This window comes from Hypomesus transpacificus, unplaced genomic scaffold (genome assembly GCF_021917145.1).
Source record: "Hypomesus transpacificus isolate Combined female unplaced genomic scaffold, fHypTra1 scaffold_42, whole genome shotgun sequence".
Lineage (NCBI taxonomy): Eukaryota > Metazoa > Chordata > Actinopteri > Osmeriformes > Osmeridae > Hypomesus > Hypomesus transpacificus.
The window spans coordinates 2,195,093-2,210,940 of record NW_025813938.1 but is presented as its reverse complement, the minus strand read 5'-3'; the positions used below and the strand labels follow the sequence as shown (position 1 = coordinate 2,210,940).

The window sequence follows — 15,848 nt, the reverse complement described above, 5'->3', positions numbered from 1 at the left end:
ATTCTATTCGTCAATATTTCCAGTCAACGGTTAAGGCTTTCTTCTAGTATCTTGAGAGATTTAGGTAATATTTGTCTTATATCTCTGCAAAATGTTGCCATACATCTGTAAAAAATAAATAAAAAATAAGTATAACAAATATAGCAGCTTGGCATTTTTTTTCATTCAAATTATATTTTTTTTACTCAAGAAAACGAATGAAACAGCCCATGCCACTCACCCATCTTAAAGGGACTTCGCGGCTTGGTGGAAAGATGGCGTCATCTAACGGAGAGCATGTTCATTACATCAACAGGTTTGTTTTGAATGGTCACATGACAGCCAGTCATCTGACTAGCCATTCTGCCACAGCAAAAATGGCAGCGCACTTATCTTATGGCAGAGTAAACCTTAACATTTTAAGAGAAGCCGCGCGGAAGGAGCTTCGTGAGTTTTTGGACAAGTGTGCGGGAAGCAAGGTGAGGCGCTTGTGCTTCGCTATCCCGCTACAATTAAATCATAAACCGTGGTCTTGGCATTCAACGCAAACAGTATCTGAGCCTGGCGAAGTCTGCCAAGCTAAGAATATACAGTGTTCTGTCATACTCAGTCTGAATAGTTACAAGTTGTATTCATTTTGGACACATAATAATCACTGTCCTGGCTCTATATATGATGCTGCTAATAATGAGGTTTGTTCAACAGGCAATTGTGTGGGATGAGTATTTGACTGGACCATTTGGCTTGATAGCACAATATTCATTGCTTAAGGTAAGATTGGCAAGGGTGTGGCCACCAAATCATACGGCATTATTAGCCTGCGTGCAAAATGGCGATTATTTCATGTAACCATTACTGGATGATATAAGACTGTAATCTCTGTTTTCTCTGTTTTATAGGAACATGAGGTGGAAAAGATGTTCACTCTCAAAGCAGGCCGTCTTCCTGCATCGGATGTCAAAAACATCATCTTTTTTGTCCGTCCAAGACTTGAGCTGATGGACATAATTGCAGAGAACATAGCCAGGTATGTTTAGCTAGGTCTCACTGCAGACAAACAATGTGTAGTTGTTGTAATATAGGCTACGCAGGGTGGAGGGGGTTGAGATGAGTTTTAAGGTGTTTTGCTAGCTGTAACAAGACCTCGCGTGTGTCCGTGCAGCGAGGACAAAATGCATCCTCCGCGAGACTTCCACATCCTGTTTGTTCCCCGGCGGAGCATGCTCTGTGAGCAGAGGCTGAAGGAGCAGGGAGTGCTTGGGTCCTTCATCAACATCGACGAGTACATCCTGGATCTCATTCCCTACGACGGAGACTTGCTCTCCATGGAGTCTGAGGGTGCTTTCAGGGTATGTCTGTTAAACCAACAGCTGGGTACACTGGGGGTCAGTTGGCTGAGCGGCTAGGGAGTCGAGCTGTTAATCAGAAGGTTGCCAGTTCGATTCCCGGCGCGGCCAAATGACGTTGTGTCCTTGGGCAAGGCACTTCACCCTACTTGCCTCGGGGGGAAAGTCCCTGTACCCTACTGTAAGTTGCTCTGGATAAGAGCGTCTGCTAAATGACTAAATGTAATGTAAATGTACACATGCTGAAGTGACTGCCGGAAAAACTCACTCTCCCACAATGCCCCTGTCTCGACAAGGAGTGTTACCTGGAGAGCGACCAGACTAGCCTGTATCACACCGCCAAGGGCCTCATGACACTCCAGGCTTTATACGGGACCATACCCCAGATCTATGGGAAAGGGGAGTGTGCAAGAGTGAGTAGGAGAGCGAACAGCAACTTTAGTTTTTTAAATCAAGATTTGTTTGTTTTTCCGCAGTAATATCACAACGCGTATTCGTTGAAACCCCTCCCTAATTTTTGTGGTTACACGTGATTTGCAGCACGTGGCCAACATGATGCTGCGGATGAAGAGGGAGTTTGCAGGCAGCCAGACCCAGATCCTGCCCGTGTTCGACACCCTGCTGCTTCTGGACCGCAACGTGGACCTGCTCACTCCCCTGGCCACACAGCTGACCTACGAGGGCCTCATCGACGAGGTCTACGGCATCACCAACGGTGAGAGCGGGGAAAGTGTGGTGTGTTACGTTAGCCACGGCCGCACCAGCTTTTTGCATGCGTGTTTTGTCTTAAAATGTGTGGTTCGTCCCTACGTACAGCAGGTCAGCTCATGTTTAACGCGTGAATCGTGTCAAGTGCAGGTTACGTCAAGTTGCCACCTGAGAAGTTTGCCCAGAGGAAGCAGGGGGAGGGGGGCAAGGATCTGCCCACGGAGCCCAAGAAGATGCAGCTGAACTCTGCCGAGGAGTTGTACGCTGAGATCCGCGACAAGAACTTCAACGCCGTGGGAGCGGCCCTCAGCAAGAAGGCCAAGATCATCTCCGCAGCCTTCGAGGTCGGCCTCGTCCCTCTTCCTGTTCCCCCCCTAACCGCTATCCAACCCTGTTCAAGTTCAATTCTTTATTTGTCAGGTACACAGAACAACACAAGGTTAGACTGGGCACTGAAATTCTTAAGACAAGACAACGCAAGCACCTGGCATAACATAACATATAAGTACACGGAACACAATTTACATGAATGCTGAGCTTAAATAAGTGAAACTTTCTAAATATACAGATAGCAATAAATATCGACTATACTAACCCTAATACTAAAACTACCTAAATTACAGATAACAATAGATAGTACACTATACTTAACCTAAATGCACAAAAAACCTGTTTCAACCCTATAACCTATTCTAACCTAAGTGAAGTACAGTACAATGCTTGCAACCGTCGCCCCCCTGTAGCCTTAATAGAGAGCGTTCTTGATGTTGTTCGCTCGTGGTGAAGGTCGCCCACTGGATCGGGATTGATCTGGCTTTTAAAACATGATACCCATCTGTGATAAGATCCTAATGGATCGATCCTGGCATTAACGGACGCCACTGATTTAAATCTAAACTCTGGCGATATCTTTTTACAGATATCAACACCACAGCCATCTAACCAATTACAAATTATTTGATATTCAATACTTGTTTGAGCTTTTTATGTACAATCCAATTAGTGTAGGTGCGAGCAAGGCGATAATTTGACTAAGGCTATTTCTCCCTTGGGTGTTGTAGTGCAGTTGTCCAAACCTGTCTGAAATCAGATTTAATTCTCAGACTAATTTGAATAATGACGATTTCATTGGTTCGTTCCTCAGGAGCGTCACAATGCCAAAACAGTGGGGGAGATCAAGCAGTTTGTGTCCCAGCTGCCTCACATGCAAGCAGCCCGGAGTTCACTGGCCAATCACACCTCCATCGCTGAGCTCATCAAGGACATCACCAGTATGAAACACATCTCTCCCAATTTAAAGTTGTCATTCAATTTGATCAAACTCTTACCTTGAAATGCCCACAATCTCATCGTGATAAAACATATATATATTTTTTATTAATTTTTTTACTAGAATGTGACTTGTCTTTCACACAGAAGAACACAGATATATGTTTACATTTGTATCCATTCTAGCTTCTGAGGCCTTCTTCGATAACCTGACAGTGGAGCAGGAATTCATGACAGGCGTCGAAACAGACAAGGTACATCCTGTTTTTCATCCTCACTCTGAAAGTAGCATAGATGCACGTATGTAACCTGTCGTTAACCTGCATTACCTTAGTAATAACAATATGCAGAAGGTTTAGAGTAAGCTGTTTTTCCCTTATTCTATTGTCTTAACACGTACAGGTCAACACATACATAGAGGACTGCATAGCCCAGAAAGACCCTCTCATTAAGATCCTGCGTCTGGTGTGCATGCAGTCTGTCTGCAACAACGGCCTGAAACAGAAGATTCTGGACCACTACAAGAAGGAGATCCTACAGGTAGAACCACGCTTTGGTTCTTGCGTTAGAACCACCACACTGTTGGGGGTCCCCCGGTAGCTCACTGGGTAGAACCCAACCACACGGGCCCACGTGCAGGGGCCCTGGTTCGATTCTGTCTCTGTCCATTTCTGTCTCTCTCTCTGTGTCTGTCACTCTCTCTCTGTCTGTCTCTCTGTCTCTGTCTCTCTATCTGCCTCTCTGTCTGAGACAGAGAGACCTCTCTCTCTCTGTCTTCTCTCTCTCTGTCTCGGTCTCTCTCCCCGTATCCCCTTATCTGTAACTGTGTCTGTCCAACACAGCCCTAAACGGCCCAAAATACATCTCGAAATGAAATTGTACGGCGATGTTGACAAGCACCACGTTATTGTCCTCGCACGATAGCTGAATGTCCTTTTCTCCTTTGACCAGACGTACGGGTACGAACACATGCTCACGCTCAACAACCTGGAGAAGACAGGCCTTCTGAAGCCTCAGACCAACAGCAGGAACAACTACCCCACCATCAGGAAGACCCTGAAGCTCTGGATGGAAGATGCCAACGAACAGGTGAGACTGTGACGGAGGAGATAGGAATGTAAGGGTGGGACAGATGTTGTTTGTTGTGGAGGATGGAGGGAGAGGGGGGCGGACAAGGCCCATCATTGTTGATTTGTACTTGTTTTATTATATCTCAGTTAAATCATCAATATAGTCAATAACAATATAGATTAATTCAGTATACATATTATAGTCATTATTGTTGTCGTTTCCCCCCCAGAACCCCAACGACATATCCTACGTGTACAGTGGTTACGCCCCCCTCAGTATTCGGCTGACCCAGTTGTTGGCGCGGCCCGGCTGGCGTAGCATCGAAGAGGTTCTGAAGATGCTCCCCGGACCGCACTTTGAGGAACGACAGCAGCTCCCCGCTGGGCTGCACAAGAAACGTGAGCTGGGGGGCGCTGGCAGAACACGATTTATTTTGTAAAAGTGTAGAAATAATATGCTATGATTATGTTTGTGTTGCCCACGATAATGAAATGTAGGGCTATTTGGATTGACGTGTATGTGTCAGGTTGGCTGAATGGTCAGCTGATCTGTGTTGGGGAGATAAGATGCGGCTTTGTTCCTGATGTGTCAGTCGTCTTAGAGCAGCAGGTGATTCATTGTACGCTGGAAAACTAAAGAACATGGATATGGGTCCGTGTGGTTCAACAGAGCAAGGTTGGGAAAGGCCGGATGGAGGCTGTGTAGCGTCTAATGGCTGGATACTGTGGGGGAAAAGGACTCGGGCTTCTGAGTTTGTCTGATGTCAGATGTTATGATTCAGGTTGTTTTGAAATACGTAAGATCAGGTTCGGACCGGCCAGCGGGAGATTTCCCGAACGGCCGGTCAAACAGCCGAGGCATAATACAAAAAAAAATATATACATATATATACAATAATAATACACGGTTGTGGGCCGGTCTGCTTTTCAAAGCCCTGTGCCGTTTTTCAGTCCCAGTCCAGACTTGGTAAGAAAGACGATTGCGTTTGAGACCGTCTTTTGTCATTCAACGTTTGTCTTTCTCCATCGGTTAATTACAACTGTGAGCTGGCTTGTTTGTACTTGTTTGGGCTCTGGGAAGGTGATAATGAACAACACAACATCCATGTACCGTCCCTCAGGCCAGCAGGGAGAGAACAGGACCACCTTGGTGTTCTTCCTCGGAGGGGTGACCTACGCTGAGATCGCAGCCTTGCGCTTCCTGTCCCAGATGGAGGACAGCGGCACAGAGTATATCATAGCAACCACCAAGCTCATCAACGGCACCAGCTGGATCAAATCCCTCATGGATCGGCCCGAAGCCCAGACCCCCTGACCCCCTGACCCGGTCATGAGAACAGATGCACAGCTGCACACATGAAACAGTCCCACTGAAACACCTGGGCTTTGATTCACTTCTCCCCAGGTGTCAGGTTGAAATCTCAAACCGTCAGCAGGATCAAGAGCGAACTATGTGTCCTAACATCATAACATAACGTATAATAACATAACCTCAGACATGTGTCCTGCGTCTGTTTTGTATCATGTTATCATGTTATGCACATTTATGACATTATTTAAAAAATACCATTGAAGACAGTGAAACTATAGGTCTGTAATTATTTTTGTCTCATTACAGTTAAATACAGTTACTGAGTTTTTGTGTCATTACAGTAAGATTTTGTTATGCACAATTGCTTATCTTGTTTTATAATTGTTTTCTTATGTTTATTTTCATTTCTCTGCATCTTAAAAAAAATATTATTGTAAATAAAATGCACAGTAAATATGATCACCTTCTGAGCTATTCTCTTGTATAAAACCTTTGTTAACGCACATTCGTTCGATGAACTAAATGAGGCCGAGTAAAGAGGGGGAATAGGAGAGCGAGTCTTCAGCTGTCCGGTTCTCCAGAGAACCAATTAGCCCCATAACAGCCCTCCCGATCAGCCGATAATGGCTCTCTGCAGTCTGGTTCTTACCCAATAACAGAACATCATTTGACAGCGGAGGACGCTGATTGAATTAGGAAGCCATTTGCTCCATCTTCCGGTAAGGATAAAAGCGTTCGAGTTAGGAGTTTGGCTTTCTTCGGTCTAATCAATGGCTGCAGACAGCAGGCTACCAGCGGGACACACACATCTAATGACAGGAACCGGCAGGTTTAGTGTAACCTTGGACAGGACTAAATTTACACAGAAGAAATAGGCAAACACAAAAAGTATATTCAACTTTTGGGAAATTTGGTATTTAGGCTATTTATCTTGTGTGTGATGGTAAAATTATTTTGTCAAGACGCCACGGTATAGCATTTTACAGGTAATTGAGAATTTCCTGTTTTTGGTAAGCAGGTGGAATATGTGGCTTGACAGACCACAATCCAAGGGTTTCCCCACTCTTGTAATCAGCGCTGTTGCTCTTCGTAGGTGGAGTGTAAACACCGTCCACTTGTAGATTTCCACCGGCTGAATACAGACGCCTTAAGCTGAACTGCAAGTTGAAAAGACTAACAACAAGAGGGCAAGTTTTACAATTTATTATGGAAGTGTAGAAAACATATGTATGAATTATCTTTAAGTAACTTACAATAATGAAATGTAATTGGCTATTTGTATCAAAAAATATGTCCGTCATTTAATGTTTGCCAGTGCTGCACAGCATGGCATACTGTTTATGCTTGATTATACGTATTCTAAATGCAAGTGTTCATGTCGAGCCGTGTATTGTTAGTAATCGTAAATCATTTACAAGCAAACCATTTGCATATGAATAATTAATCAATCACTGATGGCATTGCTAATAGCTGCTTTGTTGTTGTTGTGTGTGTGACAGAGTGAGAGAGAGAGTGTGTGTGTGTGTGTGTGTGCGTGTGTGTGTGCGTGTGTGCGTGTGTGTGTGTGTGTGTGTGTGAGAGAGAGAGAGAGACACTGAGACTGAGAGACTGAGAGAGAGAGACTGAGAGAGAGAGACTGAGAGAGAGAGACTGAGAGAGAGAAAAGGGGAGACATTTTAGTTTTAAACAAACTTTTCGTGATATAATTACAGAACGCCAAAGACAAACTCCTTAACAATATGGGACACCTGGTAAACAACAGGAATCATCGGAGAGTGACAATAACCGAGCCGGTTACCGAGGACATCAGTTGGAACACAGAGCCCTTGCTCATCATCCGCTTCCTTAGAACCTTCAAGGAAGTTCTCAAATTCGTTCTCTTTAGTTATACTGTATTGTTCGGTGGGTTACTTATTGCTCGCTGGACCACGTATTGTGTGGTGGGCATGAGGAAATGGGGATTGTAGGCGATGTGCACATTACCTGCCAACATCTACAGCTTAATATAGCGTATTTTTAATGTATTAATACAGTAGCCTACGCACAAATGTATCGAACAAATGGGCCTACTGTGTTTAGTGAATAGCCTTCTGCATAATCAATAAAAGGTTGACGTGTTTGTGTCTCTTGTTGTAATCTGCTGCTAAAGGGGAACATGCAACAAAAGGAAGTGACCGTCAAATTACAGTCTAGTCCAGAGTTCATCCTAGCATCCTTGAAAAATATCATCATACAATTAATACAAGTTTAATTACCCTTAACGGCAATTGGAGTATTCTGCGTTGATATGTATGCCTATTATCATTTTTTTCTTTAACTAAACTCTGAAAAAGAAAATGGAAAAGAAAATAACATTGTTATACTTGTTAACATATTTCCCTATTCCCCCTGTGTTCTCAGTGTAAAGTGTAAAAAACTGAATTATAGATGAAACTTGTTATACAAAATGATCACAGTAACATACACCAGCATCACTGTATTATTTTATATATGGCCAGACTGTAATATACAGGGGGTCGAACCACTTTCCTCGGGCCTCCAGGGAAATCTGTTCCACTTGTGTTCTTAGTGTAAAAGATGATATATACATTTCCAGGGAAATTTGTTTCCCCTGTGTTCTCAGAGTAAAAGACTGATGTATAGATGAAACTTGTTATACATAATGATCACAGTAACATACAGTGCCCTCCAAAAGTATTGGAACAGTGAGGCAAATTCCTTTATTTTTGCTGTAGACTGAAAACATTTGGGCTTGACATCAAATAATGAACGTGAGACCAGAGATCAACGTTTCAGCTTTTATTTCCAGGTATTTACATCAGGATCTGATGCACAACTAAGAAAATATCACATTTTGTTTGAATCCACCCATTTGTCATGTGAGCAAAAGTATTGGAACAGATATACTTAAAACATATTTAAGTGAATAAGACTTAATATTTAGTTGCAAATCCTTTGCTTTCAATAACTGCAGCAAGTCTGTGACCCATTGACGTCACCAAACTTTTGCATTCTTCCTTTTTGATGCTTTCCCAGGCTTTCACTGCAGCCTCTTTCAGTTGTTGTTTGTTTTGTGGGGTTCCTCCCTTCAGTCTCCTCTTAAGCAGGTAAAATGCATGCTCTATAGGGTTTAAGTCTGGAGATTGACTTGGCCAGTCTAATACCTTCCATTTCTTGCCCCTGATGAACTCCTTTGTTGTTTTGGCAGTGTGTTTTGGGTCGTTATCTTGCTGCATGATGAAGGCTCTGCCAATCAGTTTGGTTGCATCTTTCCTTAAATTGGCAGACAAAATGTTTCTGTAGACTTCCGAGGTCATTTTGCTGCTGCCATCATGTGTTACATCCTCAATGAAGATTAATGAGCCCGTCCCAGAAGAAGCCATGCAAGCCCAAGCCATGACATTACCTCCACCGTGTTTCACAGATGAGCTTGTGTGTTTGGGATCATGAGCAGTTCCTTTCTTTCTCCAAACTTTAGCCTTTCCATCACTTTGGTAAAAGTTAATCTTTGTCTCATCAGTCCATAAAACTTTGTCCCAGAATTTTTGAGGTTCATCTCTGTACTTTTTGGCAATTTCCAGCCTGGCCTTCCTATTCTTCTTGCTAATGAGTGGTTTGCATCTTCTGGTGTAGCCCTTGTACTTTTGTTCATGAAGTCTTCTGCGAACAGTAGATAGTGATGCCTTCACTCCTGCCATCTGGAGGTTGTTGCTGATCTCACTAACAGTTGTTTTAGGGTCTTTCTTTACAGCTCTCACAATGTTTCTGTCATCAACTGCTGATGTTTTCCTTGGTCTACCTGTTCGACGTCTGTTACTTAGTACACCAGTAGTTTTCTTCTTCTTCAGGACATTCCAAATGGTTGTACTGGCTATGGCCAATGTTTCTGCAATGGCTCTGATTGATTTTCCATCTTCTCTAAGACTCACAATTGCTTGTTTTTCACCCAAAGACAGCGCTCTGGTTTTCATGTTGTTTTCACCTCTGAATACAGTCTGCATAGACAAAACCTATCTTACCCAATCTGAACCTGAGTGTAGACATTCAGTGGTATTTATTGATTGAATAATGTATGTAATAGGACACACCTGGGCAACAAAACACACCTGTCAGTCACATGTTCCAATACTTTTGCTCACGTGACAAATGGGTGGGTTCGAACAAAAAGGTGATATTTTCTAATTTGTGCATCAGATCCTGATGTAAATACCTGGAAATAAAAGCTGAAACGTTGATCTCTGGTTTCAAATTCATCGTTTGATGTCAAGCCCAAATGTTTTCAGTCTACAGCAAAAATAAAGGAATTGGCCTCACTGTTCCAATACTTTTGGAGGGCACTGTACATCTCCAGCATCACTGAATTGCTTTATAAATGGCCACATTGTAATATACAGGGGGGAACCACTTTCCTCAGGGGGAACGGGAACTGAATTCTCCGGAACACCGGAATCTATCCACCGGAAATTCTTGCTTGGACCGTAGGAAATGAGTTAATACACTGATGTCTGTGTTGGCTGCCTAATGCAGTGTCCAGGCTCGCAACAAGGAGTCTGTTCATCTTGAGCGTTTTTAGTAGTTTTATTTCTTTCTTAGCTTGTACATATGGTAAAGAACCACCATGTTTGTTCTCCCGGAAATTATGGTGCTTTTAGCTATGCTGTCCGTCAAAGCTTCGGGTTACTTTGTAAACATAGATGCACATGCTGAAGAGTGCTTTTTTGAACGGGTTAACTCTGGCACCAAGATGGGTCTCATGTTTGAAGTAGCTGAAGGAGGTTTTCTTGATATTGATGTGGAGGTAAGGGTCATGCTATGCTACACGATCCTAAACTTGAGTTCCGTCTTCCAGTCTAATGGCAGTGTTGCATCGTAAGAAGTGTTGACATAAAACAGCTGTTACAGCTAGCTGACTATAGCAACAAGATTGCGTTTATAGCTGCTAGTAAGTCAACGTTAGTTTCTCATTCTAAACTTAAAAACACACACGTTGGACTCACTATACTGTATACAGAAATCTGCTAACTAGATACTATTCTTATCTTGAGGCTATCTTTGCTAACCATTTCCAACAATTAACTAAACCGAGATTGAAGCATGGTATAACTGATTATGGTCAAAGATAAACGCTAGACCCCCGTTTCAGTCTTTGATTTCTCGTGCTGATAACTACTAAAGATTCAGTGTTACACGTCAAATAATACACCCTGTTGGTAGTATGTGCAATTCTGATACTAAAGAGAAAATAAACGGCTGATATTTGTACAATCTAAGATTACAGGTCCAGATGGAAAACAGCTTTACAAAGGAGACCGAGAATCTAGTGGAAAGTATTCCGTTGCTGCCCACATGGATGGCATATACAAGTTCTGCTTCAGCAATAAGATGTCCACCATGACGCCCAAAATCGTCATGTTTACCATTGACACTGGAGAGGCCCCCAAGGGTGATGGCATGGAGACAGAAGGTAGGCCGCCACCTTGAGGACAAGACTATTAAGCTGCGGTTCGCTAAACTGAAGGCTTTTAGCTGTGGCTGTATTTTCGGTTTGAGAACCTCTCTCTCTCTTTTCCTCTTCTCAAAACAGTTTTCCTTTGTGTTCCTTGTACTGTATAAGTCTCCCCACTCTCACTCTGTTCCCTCATCAGGTGGTGGTGACACATGGGACGGTAGGTGAACAGAACTGCATGGGATTAGAGACCGTTTTTTAGCATTCTGGATGGTGTTTCCAAAGTGTAGACCGTTGTACTGGTGGACATGGCTGACCAAATGTAGCTCCAGAGTTTAGTTGCATAGTTCTGCAAGTTTAGCTTATTTGGTTGTTTGCCTGAGTTGCTAGGATTTCTGGTGTTTTGGTTTTTGATCGAATAGACACTAACCGGCTGCTCGGTAATGCTGGAATTTTCAAATGCCCTTTTCCTCAGCCATAAGTGCTGGCTTCAGAGAGTGGTTTTAGTATTATGTTTAGTATATTATGGGATGTTCACGGACATATTGTTAATTGTAGTCATTTTCTTTTTTTGCCCGCAGTTCATCAAAACAAGTTGGAGGACATGATCAACGAGATGGCAGTTTCCATGACGGCGGTGAAGCACGAACAGGAGTACATGGAGGTCAGGGAGAGGATACACAGAGCAAGTAAGGCCTACACTGCAAAGAGTTTTGTTTTGTCAGTTGCGTCACGTGTAAAATAATAAGTCTTTTGATAATACTTGTGTGTTTTCCCCCCACAGTCAATGACAACACAAACAGTCGTGTGGTTCTGTGGTCTTTCTTTGAAGCTCTTGTACTGGTAGCCATGACCCTTGGACAGATATACTACCTGAAAAGATTTTTCGAAGTACGAAGAGTTGTTTAAAGCATGGATTTTTTTTTCTTCACATTTTAAGTCCAAAGCGATTGTCAGTCACTGTCAACTACCTTGCAGCAATGTTGGGATTGAGCAACCAAGCAAGCATGGACTCCTTAGATGCTGATACCAGTACTGTTGAGGATTGATTGATTGCTGATCTTCAAAGGTTTATTACATGCCACAAATCCAAACGCCTAAAGACAGAAGGATGGCGTTTTCTCTGTTAACTTGTTGACTGAGTGAACGTTGTGGTAGACTGAGAATGATGTTTGATGATGAATTAATTATCCTTTAAATTAAGTTATAGTACATTCATTGTTTTGTTCATTAAGTTAATATTCAGTTTGCACTAGATGTGTTTTGGGGGGACTGACAATGTACCAATAAATCTTTCTTAACATCTCCCATGTCAGTCAATGGTTGTTCAGAACACAGTACAAATACGTGCAATGGGTATGTTCCCGTTATTAGAGTAAAGTGTGGGTGAAATGTATTATTCAAGCTTTCCAGCACTGAGCTTGAATTTCTAGAGAAAATAGATTGTAAATGTGGATTTACAAATCTATGAACCAGTTCTATTGGTGACAATAAAAGTGAACGTTTTCTCGTTTAACTTTCATTATATAACACCCAGTACTGTCTTGATCCTGTTGACTCTTTCAAACATTACAATCACAGATAGAAACCCACATTTGTGGCAGTTTTTAAGAATGGGTTAAATTAAATATTATACACCTAGTACTTTCAACCGTGCAGTAAAAAGTCAAGCGTTAGCTAATGGTGAAGTTTTCTTGTTTTTTTAAAAGACTACACTTTATGGATGCAACATTTTCACGTTGATTTCGTTTCTTTCTAGAAAGAGTTGCGTCAGCGTTTACAGTCGACCAAGCTATGCCAAGTTCTCATCAGTGGACAAAGCGCCGTCTCTTTTTGATGACGTCGCATCTTATTCTACCGTGAATGCTCGTCTGTCAGGCTGTTTAGTGTTGTGACTGAAAGTTTGCAGAAGCGATGGCATCGGGTATGGAGTGATAATTAAAATGATTATCACCTAAAGTATAGTGAATAAATGTCTACTAATCAGCTAGAGTGCTCTGAATTAGCTGGTTAATAGCTATTAGAAAGGCATGCGATGTTTAGCTAGCTAGCAGTCTGACAAAGCTAGCCACTTGATACTGCAGCAGCTCTTGTACAAGCTTGCTATGAAAACTGTTGATTTGTTTTACTATCCACCCCGCACATGCTCTAGATAAGCAGTAATGCATCTTTTGTAATATATTTAATTATTGCAGAGGACGAGGTTATTCTTCTGGTCATTGTTGTGGATGTAAACCCGTTATGGTGGGGCCAGCAAGCCCAAAAAGATCCAGAGGTAATTTGTGCAATTATTAGCCTACCACTGCACGAGCATATCATTATGTGTTATAAACATACTGTGTGTGCTTATTTGAGACTCAAATCGTGACTGATTTCTGTTTTCAGTTTACTTTGTCGAAGTGTCTGGATGCTGTCATGGTGATGGGCAACTCGCACTTGGTTATGACCAGGACAAACAAGTTAGCCATAATTGCAAGCCATTGTCAGGAGAGGTAACTTAACTCAACTACTAAAATTTAAATGCGTATCAGGAGTGAGTTCTTGTCTTTCTCAAATGAGTAATTACTGTTTATGTTTTCCCTTCTATGTTACCTGCCTTAGTCACTTTCTGTACCCCAGCAAACATTGGAAAATTGGGGAGGGCTCGGGTGACGTACAGTCCGCGAGTGGGGATGGAAAGTACGAACTCCTGTCAGTTGCCAATGATTTTATTGCTGACGAAATCAAGAATCTCATGTCAAGAAGTAAGAGTATTGAGTGAATCTATTCCGTTCGATAATACTTGGTCAAAGTATTTGCCTTACTGCTCCCTAGAAAAGGTATTGTCACATGTCTTTTTCAAACCCTGTTGGATAATTTTATTGATCTCTGTTTTTTAGCTGAAGTGAAGGGCCACCAGACAGATACTTTATTAGCGGGCTCATTAGCCAAAGCTCTGTGCTGTATCCTTTTAATTTAAATTACGGAGTACATTAGATAGTGTGAAAATATACTATAACTGCAGTCTGTTATTTCTTCAACTTTCAAAATGCAGATATTCACAGAGTCACAAAGGATCTTGAAGGTACATTGTCAAAATAGCACACACTAGTCCTAAATTGTGATTTTTATTTATTTAATCAGTATTTATCCTTTGAAATATTTCCCCTATTTACAGCTGGACAAGAAATAAAATCAAGGATATTGGTGAGTTAACATGTGCTTGTTAGGGAATTAACACACATGATGTTTTTGCATCAAATAACTTATTGATATATTTACCAAACAGGTCATCAAAGCAGCAGAGGACTGTGCTCGGCAGTATATGAACTTCATGAATGTGATCTTTGCTGCACAGAGACAGGTAATATAATCTTTATCAAACTCCATTAAAAACCTCTAGATTCGATATCACATCTCTTCACAACCACAAAACGTTCTCTTGTTTCATTTCGTCACCATCCATGATCCACTCTAAACCAATCTTTCATGTAACCTTCTAATCACGTCCTCATAATCTTTCACATGCATTTCCTAAAAATAAAATAACATTTGCGAATAACCTTGTATACCATACATTGATCCAGGTTACCAACTAGGTCACTAGCCCCTCCCCGGACCCCCACAATAAGCGTTGGGAAAAGATGTTCTTATGCTCTGTTTATTTCAGAATATCCTTATAGACGCCTGTGTTTTGGACTCCGAATCCGGTCTTCTTCAACAGGTACTATTTAAAATATCCCTCTTTTCCTTTGAATGTCCAATTTATATCCTCTTCATTAAGTTAATCTCCATTTGTGGCCTCAGGCTTGTGACATAACTGGGGGACTGTATCTAAAGATACCACAGAAGATTGGCCTGGCACAATACCTTTTGGTGAGACTGATGTATACAAGAAGAAGGCTTAACCTTTACCTATTAATTAATAGCAACACCAATAATGATGATTATACTTTGAAACTGAATGTTTTCTTGACAGTGGGTATTTCTGCCAGACGTGGAGCAGCGCTCCCAGCTGGTTCTTCCTCCACCTGTACGTGTGGATTACAGAGCAGCTTGCTTTTGCCACAGAAACCTCATAGAGATTGGTTATGTCTGCTCAGTGTGTTTGTCAAGTAAGTTTGTCAGACCTACAACTGAATATAACTTTCATAAATGACAACATTTAATGAATTGGATACCTTTAGATAGCTTGATGGTTAGCTGTATTGATCCCATTAAGAAGTGTTTGTAGATAAAATGATGGACGGGCGGAGAATAGGGATATCTTATAACAATCCTCTCATTTTCTTGAAGTATTCTGCAACTTCAGTCCCATCTGCACCACTTGCGAGTGAGTATTACAAACAGTGTTACACGCCATGCATCATGACACATGTTGCTGACGTGCTAACTCATCCTGAAACACTTGTTTTGCTTGTAGGACTGCATTTAAGATCCCGCTGCCACATATGGTGAAAGCAAAGAAGAAGAAGCTGAAACCAACCTGATGTGGAATGAATATAATAACAGAATTGTTGTAATTCAAAGGTTTCAAACGTTTTACAAAATTTGTTTATTCCGATGTTTGTGCCTGGTTTTGATACTTGTAAATAGCGTTTTCTATCAATAAATTGTTTTGATATTTGGGTTTAGCACTGGCTCATTAACCGATCTGAATTTTACCATCGAATTTGACAAGCCTGAATTTCTGAACCTTTAATTTTGGGATTTGATTTAATATTCTTATTTTAATTTCA

At 41.8% G+C, this 15,848-nt stretch overlaps 3 protein-coding genes across 4 annotated transcripts; all 3 read left to right on the top strand.

Moving 5' to 3' along the window:
- Positions 1-346: 346 nt before the first annotated feature.
- vps33a (VPS33A core subunit of CORVET and HOPS complexes) lies at positions 347-6,137 on the top strand. The gene is made up of 13 exons (XM_047016728.1): positions 347-458; positions 685-750; positions 879-1,006; positions 1,142-1,328; positions 1,622-1,738; positions 1,866-2,040; positions 2,184-2,377; positions 3,178-3,304; positions 3,489-3,556; positions 3,705-3,842; positions 4,254-4,391; positions 4,603-4,771; positions 5,494-6,137. The coding sequence occupies exons 1-13, from the start codon at positions 357-359 to the stop codon at positions 5,685-5,687; spliced, it is 1,803 nt and encodes a 600-aa protein (XP_046872684.1). The 5' UTR covers positions 347-356; the 3' UTR covers positions 5,688-6,137.
- Positions 6,138-10,126: 3,989 nt separating this feature from the next.
- LOC124464860 (transmembrane emp24 domain-containing protein 2-like) lies at positions 10,127-12,435 on the top strand. 2 transcript variants are annotated; one of them, XM_047016741.1, is made up of 5 exons: positions 10,134-10,482; positions 10,956-11,148; positions 11,330-11,350; positions 11,712-11,819; positions 11,915-12,435. In XM_047016741.1, the coding sequence occupies exons 1-5, from the start codon at positions 10,303-10,305 to the stop codon at positions 12,037-12,039; spliced, it is 627 nt and encodes a 208-aa protein (XP_046872697.1). In that variant the 5' UTR covers positions 10,134-10,302; the 3' UTR covers positions 12,040-12,435. The 2 variants fall into 2 exon arrangements, with proteins under 2 accessions (XP_046872698.1, XP_046872697.1); XM_047016742.1 differs by lacking the exon at positions 11,330-11,350 and having other exon boundaries at positions 10,127-10,482.
- Positions 12,436-12,942: 507 nt separating this feature from the next.
- Positions 12,943-15,738, top strand: gtf2h3 (general transcription factor IIH, polypeptide 3). The gene is made up of 13 exons (XM_047016804.1): positions 12,943-13,054; positions 13,326-13,405; positions 13,516-13,622; positions 13,732-13,874; positions 14,010-14,072; positions 14,165-14,194; positions 14,288-14,316; positions 14,399-14,473; positions 14,780-14,833; positions 14,917-14,985; positions 15,089-15,224; positions 15,406-15,442; positions 15,533-15,738. Exons 1-13 carry the CDS (start codon positions 13,045-13,047, stop codon positions 15,597-15,599), a joined length of 900 nt encoding a protein of 299 aa, XP_046872760.1. The 5' UTR covers positions 12,943-13,044; the 3' UTR covers positions 15,600-15,738.
- The last annotated feature ends 110 nt before the right edge of the window (positions 15,739-15,848 follow it).